The following is a 15249-nucleotide window of genomic DNA, read 5'->3' as shown; positions in this document are numbered from 1 at the left end:
TGGCCCATATCTATCAGCTGATAACGCTCATTCAATCGAGTGATAACATTAAAATCAGCTAGTTTTAAATGCAAACATGGTAAAGTTGTATAGAGTTTTTTTTAAGGTATACGCATATACAGTTGAAGTCAGAATTATTAGCCCCCTTTGAATTTTTTTTTTTCTTTTTTAAATATTTCCCAAATTATGTTTAACATGGCAAAGAAATTTTCACAGTATGTCTGATAATATTTTTTCTTCTGTAGAAATTCTTATTTGTTTTATTTTGGCTAGAATAAAAGCAGTTATTATTTTTAAACACCATTTATGGACAAAATTATTAGCCCCTTTAAGCTATATTTTTCAACTGTCTACAGAACAAACCATCATTATACAATAACTTGCCTAATTACCCTAACCTATTAACCTAATTAACCTAGTTAAGCCTTTAAATGTCACTTTAAGCTGTTTAGAAGTGAAGAATTCTTGAAGTCTAAGACTCTAAGAAGTCTTGAAGAATATCTAGTCAAATATTATTTACTGTCATCATGGCAGAGATAAAATAAATCCGTTATTAGAATTGGGTTAATTAAACTATTATGATTAGAAATGTGCTGAAGAAATCTTCTCTCCGTTAAACAGAAATTGGGGAAAAAATAAACAGGGGGGCTAATAATTCAGGGGGGCTAATAATTCTGACTTCAACTGTATAATAATACAAATGTAATTTATGATAAGATACATATACTTATTGATCTTTTACAAATAATTTCACAAGTGATGTTTGATAGAGTTTGTAAACTTTCACAGTATTCTCTGTACTATTGTTTCCCTCTGGATAATTTATTATTTCTTTTAGTTTGGCTGAAATAAAACAATGTTTAAGGTCAATATTATTAGCCCATTTAAGATCTTTTCCCCCAACTTACTACTGTTGTCCAATGACTAGCATAATTAAGGAAACTTGCCTAGTTAACCTAATTAAACCTTTAAGTGTGACTTGAAGCAGAATACTAGTATCTTGCAAAATAACTATACTGTCATCATGGCAAAGATAAAATAAATTTGTTATTAGAAATGAGTTACTAAAACTATTATGTTTAAAATGAGTTAAAAAACACCCCATAGTTAATATTTTTCAAAATAATTTAGTTGAATAATCTAGTATTTTAAAATAAATAAAATGGTAATAAATCAAAATAGTCTTTTGCCATTTTATTCAATCCATAATCAATGAAATGCATTTATTAGATTAATATAACCCCCTTTAAAACATCACAATAAAACACTCTTGAATCTGATCCAAACATCATCGATGAAATCAGAATTATTAGCCCCCCCTCTGATTTTTTTTTTTTTTGCCCCCATAAATTTTTTTTACCATTTCAGTTTAACAGAGAGAATATTTGTTCAACATATTTCTAAACATAATAGTTTAAGTAGCTCATATCTAATAACTGATTTATTTAATCTGTGCCATGATGACAGTAAATAATATTTGACTAGATATTTTTTAAGACACTTCTATACAGCTTAAAGTGACATTTAAAGGCTTAATTAGGTTAATTAGGTTAACTAGGCAGGTTTGGGTAATTAGGCAAGTTATTGTATAACGATGGTTTGTTTTGTAGACTATCGAGAGAAAAAAATTAGCATAAAGGGGCTAATAATTTTGACCTTAATGTTTTTTAAACAATTAAAAACAGCTTTTATTCTAGTCAAAATAAAGTAAGACTTTCTCCAGAAGAAAAAATATTATCAGACATGCTATGAAAATTTCCTTGCTTGTTAAACATGATTTGGGAAAATTTTTTTTTAAAAATCAATAGGGGGGCTAATAATTCTGACTTCAACTGTATATCGGTTGTTCATGAAAGCGTGCTCGGTATCTAAACTAAGCATGCTTTCACCAAACGTCAAAATAAATGTTCCTGCGAGGACCAGAATACAGACTCGCTGCTGAAGGAAAGGTGTTTAAAAGCTTTGTGTTCGTGACCCATTTCTCACATCGTGACAAACGCACACGCCGCACATCGACAACGTTACAGTGCACAGAGAGGTGAAGCCGAGCGAATCCACAAACTAAAGAGCAACTCTGTGCCGAGAGCAGTGATGATGGAGCAGGACAGGCTGAAGCTTGTCTCCGTCAGCTTTTGTCGAACTGTACTGAGGCTTGACAGCAGGAGGAAGTTTGGAGAAGTCGATTTGAAAGCTACGTTTTATTGCGATCAAACGAAACACAAATGCTTTTATTAAAAATAAAAGACTTGAATACGTTTCTAAACGCAAGTATAGATAGAGCACACACACCTGTAAAAGAAATGCTGGGTTCCACACAATTCCTTCATGTTGTCCCAACACAAATTAAGTTAACTTAATGCTTTTTACAAATTGAAGTGGATTAAAACAATTAGGTTGTCTCAAAATAACCTTAAGATTTATGTTTTTTCAACTCATTTTAAACAAGTAGTTTGAACAAGCAGCATGTTATATTTTAAGTGCACTCCAAGAATTAAGTTCAAACTACTTGTATATAAAATAAGCTGAAACAACACAATACTTGAGTTGTTATTTTTGGACAGCCTAATTGTTTTGTGTTTAGGCCACTTAATTTTGTATAAACTAATGTTAACCTAATTCCTTCATGTTGTCCCGACACAAATTTACTTAAATTGAGTTGTTTTAACTAATTTTAAATAAGTACATTTTTAATTTTGTTAATTTAGTAAAATATTAGGTTAACTCAATCGATTTGTGTCGAGACAACATTTAAGGAATTAAGTCATCCTATTAGTTTTTACAAAATTGGATTGATCATAAAACAATCAAGTTCACTCAAATACTTAAAAATTGTGTTGTTAACTCATTTTAAAACAAGTAGTTTGAACAAGCAGCAAAAGTCATAATAATTATTTGAAACAACACAATACTTGAGTTCAATCTAAGTGGATTGAACATAAAACAACTAAGTTGTCTCAAAAACAACCTTAAGATTTTTGTTTTCAGCTCATTTTAAATAAGTAGCTTGGACAAGCAGCAAAATTCATTTGAGCGCACTCCAAAAATTAAGTTCAAACAACACAATACTTGGTTTTTTTTTTTAAGGACAACTTAATTGTTTTGTGTTTAATCCACTTAATTTTGTAAAAACTAGCAAGTTAACTGAATTCCTTCATGCTGTCCTGACACAAAACGATTAAGTCAACTTATTTGTTTTTGCAAGAGTCATTTTTTGAGCGCACTCCAAAAATTAAGCTCAAACAACACAATACTTGAGGTTTTTATTTTTTTTAGGACAACTTATTAGTTTTTACAAAATTAAGTGGATTAAACACAAAACAATTAAGTTAACTTTAATTGCTACATGCTGTGCCACCACTAATCGATTAAGTCAGCTTAATTGTTTTTACAAATTTAAGTGGATTGAACATAAAACAATCAAGTTCACTCAAAGTGCCTTTTGCTGCTTGTTCAGACTACTTTATTTAAAATGAGTTAAACAACACTCTCCATAAGGTTTATTTTTTTCTGGGACAACTTAATTGTTTTATGTTTAATCCACTTAAATTTGTGAAAGCAATTAAGTTAACTTCGATTTGTTCTGGGACAACAAAAAGGAATTATGCGAAACAGCATTTACAGCGTTGTTACAAAAATTAGCTTCGTTTTTTCAACTTATTTCAAACAAGTAGTTTGAACAAGCAGCAAAAGTCATTTTTTAGAACACTACAAAAATTAAGCACAAACTACTTGTCTATAAAATTAGCTGAAACAACACATTGCTGGAGTTTTTTTAAGGTCAATCTAAGTGGATTGACCATAAAACAACCTTATGATTTGTGATATTTCAACTTATTTTGAATAAGTACCTTGAACAAGCAGCAAAAGTAATTTTTTAAAATGCACTCCAAAAATTAAGTTCAAACAACACAAAACTTGAGGTTTTGTAGGACAACTTAATTGTTTTGTTTTAATCCACTTAATTTAGTAAAAACTAATAAGATAACTTGATTCCTTTATGTTGGCCCAATACAAATCGATTGACTTAATAGTTTTGGCAAATTTAAGTGGATTTAACAAAGCAATCAAGTTCACTCAAATGTTTTTGCTGCTTGTTCAAATTTGTTTTAAATGAGATTTTTTCTGCGACAACTTAATTGTTTTGTGTACAATCCACTTAAATTTGTAAATTTAGGAAACTTTACGTTTATTTTAAGGGAACTTACTGTTAACCAGGTTTCAGAATTTTTTTGTTTTAGCTTTTTATTTTGCAGTTGAAATCAAACACTTTTTTTTACTATTATTATTATTATTTGTTATTATATTTAACTTTTTTGACATGGAAAAAGCTTGTTCTATGTTGTTTAATGACAGTATGGAATCACATAACTGCTGTTAGTCAACTTTTATCAGTGTCCTTCATATTTTCGACACTAGTTGTCCTTCCAATAAAGACCTCATTTTTGTCTCACTCTCACTGTGATAAATATATCTGTTAATTAGCAGTTTCTGTGATTTCACAAGTGATATTCAGTTTATTTACTGTTGTGAATTGCATTATGGGATGATGATCTCTGCTCTTTCGACTTTCGATGTTGCTTTATAATTATTACAGTTTAATAAAGTGACTTTTATTGGAATTTTAGTTGTTTGATATGATATAATGTATGAGAAAAAATACGGGGAGAAATAAGTCTGTAAAATAACTGAAAATGTGCCTGCAGTTTATTACAAGGTTTTTGTGCCATAATATACAACACCAACCCAGAAAATACATCACTTTAAACTATTAAAAATGTTCACCAAAGTCACTTCATTGAACATTTTAATGTTAAAAAGTTGTTGGAAGAAAGATCAAAGTCCCATAATGCAATTCGGAAGCACAAATAAATGAGGAATAAATAGACACATGAATCAAGATACAGAATTCTGCTAATTTACAGATTTTTTTTTTTTTGTGTGTGTGAGTAATGAAAACACCGTACATTCCCTGTTATGAACTCCACATAATGGCCAAAGGTCTAACGGTGAGCAACAATCGCCCACCATTTTGGCTCAAGCCAGCATAGTTTCCCAGAAAAGTCTCATTTTTCCATCTGCTCCCAGTGGATTTGGAGTTTTTGAGCACGATGAAGTCACACCTCTGGCATGCATGGTTTTAATTGTTCCAGGGGTTAATTGTCTTCTGAATCATTTTAGTGTTTGAACAGGCCTGTCCCGACACGATCACTCCTGCAGATTGTGGGATACGCGGTGCGCCAGGAGCTCGATTGCAATGCCTCGGGGATGCCAATGTGCAAGACGGATCGAAATATGCAACCGAATATCAATTATCAGTTAACCAAGAGCACACAGATGCTGGAGTTTTGGGGCGAGATGAGTGTGTGTGACCCCTGCTGACCCTCACAAATACACACACACTCCAACTCTCCCGCGACTGTGATTTCCTGCAAGGTCAAACTGAGAGAAATGCATTTGTGAACTTGGAGATGTTCATATGCACTCAATAAAAAAAAAAGACATTTGGCTGCTTGTTCAAACTACTTGTTTAAAGTGAGCTGAAACAATTAAGTTCTCCCAAAAACATCTCAAGAATTGTGTTGTTTTATCAAAAATGTTATAATTTTATTGAAAATTTTATTTTATAATCAAAAATGAAATGTTACGCACATAGTGTAAAAGATATGGATGTAGTATCCGTGACGTCATCCATAGGGTTCTGAAGAACGCAAAAGAAGCTACAAGTAGGCGTGGCCAACCGTCGCCATATTGTTCGTGCGTCATCGCACCGACTGGGGGATACCAAACAAGGGCAAAGAGGCGGAGCGTGAGTGGAGCTACAGACGCCTGCTAGTATTTTGCTTAGACCGGCTTTTCTTTGGGAGAAACTCTTAAAACATCATTACCTGCGACTCGTTTGTGTTCTGACCACATGTACTTGGCTGTACACTACATCAAGAAAGAATTTAGCCTTTTAAAAACATTGTTGTAATACATTTAGAGTTTTTCTACAGGAGGAAAGCGTGAATTGCTTCCAAACACTCCAAATATAGTCCAAATAAATCTTGGTGTCATTCAACAAGAAACTCTCCATAATGTTTTTTTCTTCTGTACTTCATTCATCTTCCTTCGGCTTAGTCTTATATTCATCAGGGGTCGCCACAATGGAATGAACCTCCAACAATTCCAGCATATGATTTACACAACGGATGGTCTTCCAGCTGCAACCCATGACTGGGAAACACCCATACACACTCATTCACACACATACATTATGGACAATTTAGTTCAGTTAATTTACCCAGGGCCGGATTAAGAACACATTAGGTCCTGGGGCTATAGCAAATCCAAGGACCCCCCTTTTAAAAAATTTTTTTTACCTCAAAGTATATAATATATATATATATATATATATATATATATATATATATATATATATATATATATATATATATATATATACATATATATATATATATATATATATATATATATATATATATATATGTATATATGTATATATGTGTATATATATATATATATATATATATATATATATATATGTGTATATATGTGTGTATATATATATATATATATATATATATATATATATATATATATATATATATATATATATATATATATATATATATATATATATATGTATATATGTATATATGTGTATATATATATATATATATATATATATATATATATATGTGTATATATAAATATATATATATATATATATATATATATATATATATATATATATATATATATATGTGTATATATATATATATATATATATGTATATATATGTATATATATGTATATATATGTATATATATATATATATATATGTATATGTATGTATATATATATATATGTATGTATATATATATATGTATGTATATATATATGTATGTGTATATATATATGTATGTATATATATATGTATGTATATATATATGTATGTATATATATATATATGTATGTGTGTATATATATATATATGTATGTATATATATGTATGTATATATATATGTATGTATATATATATATGTATGTATATATATATATATATATATATGTATGTATATATATATATGTATGTATGTATATATGTATGTATATATATATATGTATGTATATATATATGTATGTATATATATATATGTATGTATATGTATATATATATGTATATATGTATGTATGTATATATGTATGTATATGTATATATATATATATATATATATATATATATATATATATATATATATATAATTTTTGTTGCTGTTGTTGTTATTAATAATTTACTAATCAATATTATTTAATTTTCCACCATTTGATTTATATTTAATTGTTGTTATATATTTTATATTTTTATTATATTAAAATAGGCAGGTCATAGGTAATGACATAATATGAATTTTAAAGTTCAAACAATCAGCAAAACAAAAAACAAACAAAAAAACTTCCTAAATTAGTGCTTTAGAATAAATACTTTAAATAGCGCTTTACCTTTAATAAGGTTCTTTATAACTTCATATCATATATCCCTAATGATATAATATCTTTAATATTCATGCTTCTAATATCCAAAATAGCTTATTGTCATCTTCTGAGTTACAGCTGGCTAACATTAGCATCCTTATTTTATTTATTTATTTATCAGATATTTATTTATGCATCAGATATGTTGTCTAATAAAAGCCAGCATCAATATTTCATTGATCCATATTATTACTGTCGTTTTCATAAAAGGAGCAAAGTAAACATCTGTAAAAAAAAAAAAAAAAAAAAGTTTGCATTCGAACTGGTTCAGTTAGACTTACTGTAAAGCACAACCGAGTGTATTTACTTGAGATACAGTTGATACTCCGCAACAATGGATATTTTGATAACTGCTTGTGTAGGCTATTTGATATGTTCGCACTCTGTCTCTGTTACATTGTGTAATGAGGCCGAGACGGCTCTTCAGTTCTGAGTCTATCCAGCATGATTTCGCCTATCTCAGCTTCTGTTGCTACATTTACAAATGTATCAATGATGACTGTTTGAAGGTTGGTTAGCCTACCTTTTACTGGACAGTTCTCGGGGTTGTGCTGAAATAAGAGACTGTCCTGGGAAAAAAGGGACATCTAATCACCCTTATGGGTGACTAAAACAGGCCTTTTCAATATTCTGATTGGGCTACAGCCACTCTGGGCCCCAGTTTCGTCCTGACGTAACTGTATTTAAACAGTAGTGAATCGAAAGGAAAACTTCACATTATCAACGAGAGAAAGCATAACGCAAAGAGACTTTTCCCGCGTCATAGTGCAAATTGATTCTTTAGCCAATCAAGTGCCCCTTACTTCCGTGGGCCCTGGGGCTTCAGCCTTTACGTTAATCTGGCCATGAATTCACCTATACACTATAAACCCTGATAAGTTGAGACTACTCAAATGATTTAAGGGAAGTGATTCCCTCAGTTCATTTGAGTAATGGGAAATCAACACCTCAATTAATTGAGTTAATCAAATGTGCTCTCTTTATTGAATTAACTTAAATGTTTAATTACAGATAATTTAAAATGGCTAATAGACTAAAATTCAAAAATTTTTCAGCTTTTATATTAACTTACTTACTCCCAGGGCCGTTTAAATCGAAGTTTATATTTAGCTGCACCATATTGGTGTTTAGAATTAATACAAGGTGGGTCATTAGCCTAATGCTCAACCTCCTACCTGGAGCACCAGGACATACACACATACACTACGGACAATTTACCTTACCCAATTCACCTACAGCACATATGTTTGGACTTGTAGGGGAAACTGGAGCACCCGGAAGAAACCCACGCCAACACGGGGAGAACATGCAAACTTTACACAAAAATGCCAACTGACCCAGCCGGGACTCGACCCAGCGACCTTTTTGCGTGAGGCGACATTGCTACCCACTGCGATATCGTGTCGCCCTTGTGTGTATATCAATTAAGAAAAAATTAATATAAGCATTTAAATATCTAGTAATTTAGTCCCTTTTCTCTTTCATCAGATGGGTTCAGGTAGTGCCTCTGTCCTGCTGCGCTTCAGCAAAATTCAGTCCAATCAGCGCGGTTGTCAAGGCAGAATTTCAAGTGCAACCAATCATTTTAAACAGAGACATGGTGAATTGTTTAAATAAATAAATAATCGTTTTTCAGAGAACTTAGTATTTTTGCTGGCGTAATGAGTAAGTTAAACACACCTTTTAAATTTTTGATGCCAAAACTTGGTATTTTAAGTAATGCCAACTGGGACTTGAACCATCAACCTTTTTGCTGTGTGGCAACAGTGCTAACAACTGAACCACCGTGCCGCCTCTTTCTTGTACTTGTTTCCTCTCAATTTGTTTTCTGAATGGCAAATGAGTACCATTGTAGGTCTACACTTAGTAATTTATTTAATGAACAACAGTAGAAAAAAAACAACTAACGTTTCAGCTGAGAGCTTTCGTAGTGTGATGATTCTATAACTCTTTATGCCCCATTCACACATTCAGCGTCAATGCTTCCCAATCACTATGAATGGGTGATATCAAGCATTGCCGAACTGCATTGTGTGCTTCAGTGGCATTGCTCACTACAGAAGTTTGGACTTTCTCAACTTTTCAAGCGCCGACGGAAGCATCAGCCAATCAGATCACTTTATGCAAATACACCAGCTCAGACAGTGGTCTATTGCTCACTAATTCCATTGGCTGACGCTACTATGACGATCGCGTCAGCCCAACTTCAGACACGCCCTCTGTGTAGCGATGACGCTAAAGCCCTGTGTGAATCGGGCGTTATGCTCAATCATTACAGGTGTGAGTTGTGTTATATGGAGGATGCAACCTGCAAATACAATAAAGGTGCAAATAAATGAATTATACATATGCAAATCCATGCATAATATAAATATGCAAAATAACAAATCTATATTTAAATTGACAGACACCTCCTAATCAGCATGTTGAGGTGAGGAAAAATAATTACAGATCTACTGTACATTTCAAAAATGAATCAACATTTGAAAGAGGGAAAAAAATCAACTTTCAGTTTAACATTTTCTTATTTACACCACATTCGTGTGATTTTAATTTATTTATCTGACCATACTATTCGTTCTTTATACATTTATTTATTTATTTATTTATTGTTTTATTTATGGCAAGGCAAGGCAAGGCAAGTTTATTTATATAGCACATTTCATACACAATGGCAATTCAAAGTGCTTTACATAAAGAAGAATAAAAGAAACAAGTAAAATAAAAATAAAAACAAATAATAAAAATGCATAAAAACAAAACAAAACATAAAAACAGGTAAAATGTGATATAAAGAATGAAGAAGAAGAGAAAAACATGATAGTGCGATCTGTCGGACGCAGCACAGTGCTCATTCAGTAAAGGCACAGCTAAACAGATGTGTTTTCAGTCTTGATTTGAATGTGCCTAATGTTGGAGCACATCTGATCATTTCTGGAAGCTGATTCCAGCAGCGAGGGGCATAGTGGCTAAAAGCCGATTCACCCTGCTTTGACTGAACTCTTGGAACTTCTAGTTTATATGATCCTAATGATCTGAGTGATCTGTTAGGTCTGTATTCAGTGAGCATATCTGTGATGTATTTAGGTCCTAGGCCATTTAGTGATTTATAGACCAGTAATAATACTTTAAAATCTATTCTGAATGTAACTGGCAGCCAGTGTAAAGACCTGAGGACAGGTGTGATGTGCTCTGATTTTCTGGTTCTGGTTAGAATTCTGGCTGCAGCGTTCTGGATGAGCTGCAAGTGTCTGACTGTCTTTTTAGGAGGACCAGTGAGGAGTCCATTACAGTAATCCACCCTGCTGCTGATAAAAGCATGAACAAGTTTTTCTAAATCTTCACTAGAAACAAAGCATCTGATTCTTGCTGTTTTTGAGATGATAGTATGCTGATTTACTGACTGCTTTGACATGACTGTTGAAACTCAGATCTGACTCCAGAGTCACACCAAGATTCTTGACCTTATTTTTTGTCATTTGACCTTTAGTGCCAAGGTACGCATTTACCTTGAGAACCTCATCTTTGTTTCCAAACACAATAATTTCAGTTTTCTCTTTGTTTAACTGAAGAAAGTTTTGGCACATCCAATTGCTCACTTCATCGATGCATTGGCAGAGGGTGTCAATGGGGCTGTAGTCATTAGGCTGTAAGGCTAGGTAGATCTGAGTGTCATCAGCATAGCTGTGGTAGGAGATTATGCAGGAATTTGTGGATTAATTTATTCATTCATGCATTCATTTGCGGATTTATTTATTTATTGTTTGTGCAGGTTTTGTCCTCCATTGTGTGACCGATTTCATTGATATTATTGGGATCAAGTCTAAATTAAAAATGAAATGTTACACACATAGTGTAAAAGATATGGATGTAGTATCCGTGACGTCATCCATAGGGTTCTGAAGAACGCAAAAGAAGCTACAAGTAGGCGTGGCCAACCGTCGCCATATTGTTCGTGCGTCATCGCACCGACTGGGGGATACCAAACAAGGGCAAAGAGGCGGAGCGTGAGTGGAGCTACAGACGCCTGCTAGTATTTTGCTTAGACCGGATTTTCTTTGGGAGAAACTTTTAAAACATCATTACCTGCGACTCGTTTGTGTTCTGACCACATGTACTTGGCTGTACACTACATCAAGAAAGTATTTAGCCTTTTAAAAACACTGTTGTAATACATTGAGAGTTTTTCTACAGGAGGAAAGCGTGAATTGCTTCCAAACACTCCAAATATAGTCTGTGTTAGTAAATGCAAGGCTAATTATGAAATCCAGGCATAACACTGTATGACAATGCTTCAGATGACCGTCTAGAGCCTACAATAGAGCCTAAAAGATAAATGATAAATAATCTTAAATAAAACATATAGAGATGGTATAAGTATATAATTTCACTCCCCTGGGAAATGGAGGCCACGTGAATGGATTGGGAGCACAATTAAGTGCCCACAGCATGCCATATCATCTAATAATTGTAAGAAATAATTTCAAAAAGCAACTGACTGTGTAAAACCAATACCACACAAAAATGTCATGTATATGCTAAGTTCAGCAGCTAATCAGCCGGAATCAGCGGAGAGGATGTAACTGACCAGCGAGACTTAGCTGTCACTCAAGTAGCCACGCCCTTAATTAACTTATAACTATAAACGGATGAGTTATAACCCCAACCCCCCCCCCCCCCCCTCACAGTTGTCACAAAGGGTAACATTATCTCTATGAACCAAAATCGTTCTTTGTACCAGGCCGAAAGTGTTTTTTTTTCTTTTTTCTGTTGTAAAGTTGGCCATTTTACAGTGGGCTCAGTAGAAATTTGATCTATTATGGAGCCAGGACTATAAGAATTTTGCTGAATTGCAGTTTGTTTTTTCCGTATTTGCTTCACGAGGGAAAGCGGGAGGTTGCTGCTTGGTTATGCATCAGGAAGAGAGAAGGGGAAGCATAAAATAAATGAAAAAATTGAAGACGTTCATAAGGCAGAAATCTTGGTGTCATTTAACAAGCTCCATTAATTCCGGTGTTTTTTTTCTGCCATTTTTTTTTGTACCCTCTATTTGTTTCTGAATAACAAATTATGACAAGTAGGTGCGGACTCAGTAATTTATCAACTAAACAACCCGAGAAAAGAATAACAAACGTTTCAGCTGAGAGCTTTTAGTGTAATGATTCTTTAACTCTTGCTGCATTTATACTCAGTCATTTCAAATGTAATAGGTCTCATTGATATTATTGGGTTCAAGTCTAGATTAAAATCGAAATGTTATAACAAGTTATCTAAATAACCTATTGAAAAAGGGTTTAAGACCAAGCATTATCTGATGCTAGTAAAGTCAACTTTCACTCCATTGTTGTTATAGAGAAAACATTTCTTTTATTCTAAATCTTGTACCTTGTTCTTCAAAGAAAAATGAACAATGAAAAGTTATGAAACATTAAAAGCAGCTCATATTATTACTTGTTAGGTTATTGTTGTTATCCATGAATTTTGAAATGTACTTTTTTTACAAGAGAAGCTAGAAAAATTATGAAGCTCTAAAATATTGTTATTATGTTAATTAAATTTTTATTATACAAAAAGCCAAATTTCTCAGACTGTGGAAAGTTGAATGTGTTGGCCAGTTTGTTATTTGCCTATAATGACAAAAGGCCACAGTTTTAAGTGTAAAACTTGGACAGATTGCTTTTTTCTTGTACTGGGTGCAACTTTTACAAAGGTACAAAACTGTTCCTTGAGGAACATTATTTGTACCACCTTTTTTTCTAAGATGTTATTTTCTGCTATTTTACAGGCTTATTTCTTTATATATTATTTCTTGTACTTTATATTAGCCTATATCAAACTACTAAAATGCAAATTTAAGTCGCTTTGTTAGTTGAATTTTCAACATCAGAAGTCGACAGAGGGATCCACATCCCTCTGTCAAAACTATTAAAACGCAATAGTTTTAAAAGCTTTTAAAAGCACAATTAAAGCTTGCATGATGGGATCCACATCCCATCATGCAATTATAAACGGAAAACATTTGTGAATCACAAAATACGTAAACTATTAACTAACAATAACAATTTTAATATACTATTTATATTTACACTAGTAGACACTTACTAATCGGCTATTAATTTAAAGTGTTACGGACTAATCTGTCGTGATCAGTAATTTTTGGAACTTTTAATTTAGCCATTTAGGATTGACCAATACAGATCCATCGACTAACAATCAGAGAGAGAGAGCGCGCTGTTGTGCGTCTCTCCTCCCCCTTTTTCTCTCTCTCTCTATCTCTCTCTCTCTCTCTCCTCTCTCTCTGTGTCTCCTGAAGATCATGAGTGCTCAAGTCGACCGTGTTTCTCCTCCTGTTCTCCGCGCACTCAGTCTCCGCAAAACCAACAAATAAAGCACTCTCTCGCTCGCGAACACCCGGGAATACCGCACATCCACGTCTGGACTCAAGACTCTCTCAGTTTGCCCTCTTTTAAAAACCTCCTCGCCAGTCTCACTGAAGATTCAAGGTGTTTTTTGTGTTTTGCGATGATGTTCATGCATGTTCTGATGCGCGCTGGTTTTGGATTATTCAGCGTCGCTCTGGTCGCCTTTGTCCAGGGTCCAGCCGGTGTTTTTGCCAGCAGAAACCCGCAAGGTAAGTTTCCTTCTTCTTTACCCTCCACATGATACACACCTTTCTGCTGAGAGACACGGGGAGGAGAATCGCCGTTTTGGTTATTTGTGCTTGTAGGAGCAACTTACGGGACGCGGGTTTTTGCCCCCGACAGTGCCTGAAGTAGGACTTAACCCGGTATTTTAACTGTTTATACCGCGCAGGTGTGTTTAGTATTAGTATTATTATAACGTGCTCGAGCCTGTGGAGGGTTTACATGATTTATTTGAGACTTTACCGCAATGATGATGCATAAAACTACTTTTTAAAATACAATAAAAGTCAGAATTATTAGCTCTCCTGTTTGTATTTCTGTTTACCAGAGATATTTTCCACATGAGAGTTTTAACTAAATGTTTAACAAGTGATTTATTTTGTTTGCCATGATGACAGTACTTAATATATGACTAGTGTTCATCTTAAAGTGCAATTTCAAAGGCTTTACTATAGGTTAATTAGGAAAGTTAGGGTAATTAGGCAAGTCATTGCATAATGATGGTTTGTTCTGTAGACAATTGCTTAAGGGGGTTAATAATACTGACCTTAAAATGGTCTTCAAAAATGTAAAAACTGCTTTTATTCTTGACGAAATAAAACAAAAAAGACTTTCTCCAGATGAAAAAATATTATAGAAATTACTATGGAAAATTCCCTGCTCTGTTAAACATCATTTGGGAAATATTTGACAAAAATCCACAGGAGAGCTAATCATTTTGACTTAAACTAGCCTATATATACATTTACTAATCCGTCATATTGTAGTTGTGTTTGGTTATGCATGGTGTGAAATACATTTTTTTTCTTGTGCGTTGTAACTGAATAGGCTGTGTATATGAAGCAGCATCGGGTTCTGTCTTCTGATCATTTTTGAGTTAAGCAGCCTTGAGTTTAAAGGGGAGGAACAGAATCCTAAAGCTAACTTATAATTAAAAACAAAACATCATTAACATTTGTTTTACTTAAGAGGTTTGGTCACACTTTATCTTGATGGTTTGTTTGTTGAAGTAAGTTACATTCCATCAACATGACAACCAATTCTCATTAGATTATAAGTGGACTGTTAG

At 33.1% G+C, this 15249-nt stretch overlaps 1 protein-coding gene across 4 annotated transcripts in view; it reads left to right on the top strand.

Annotated features, from left to right (window-relative positions):
• Positions 1-15249, top strand: part of scube3 (signal peptide, CUB domain, EGF-like 3) — a 315447-nt gene that overhangs the window by 19804 nt on the left and 280394 nt on the right. Inside the window, exon 1 of one of the 4 annotated variants that reach the window (XM_021469709.3) lies at positions 13837-14167. The exons of 2 other annotated variants lie outside the window; for them this stretch is intronic. In XM_021469709.3, the coding sequence (XP_021325384.1) occupies positions 14059-14167 (109 nt within the window). In that variant the 5' untranslated portion in view covers positions 13837-14058. 4 annotated transcript variants of the gene reach the window in all.

Source organism: Danio rerio, chromosome 23, assembly GCF_049306965.1.
Source record: "Danio rerio strain Tuebingen ecotype United States chromosome 23, GRCz12tu, whole genome shotgun sequence".
Taxonomy (NCBI): domain Eukaryota; kingdom Metazoa; phylum Chordata; class Actinopteri; order Cypriniformes; family Danionidae; genus Danio; species Danio rerio.
Note: the sequence above shows the minus strand (reverse complement) of the source record. Positions and strands in the feature narration are given on the sequence as shown.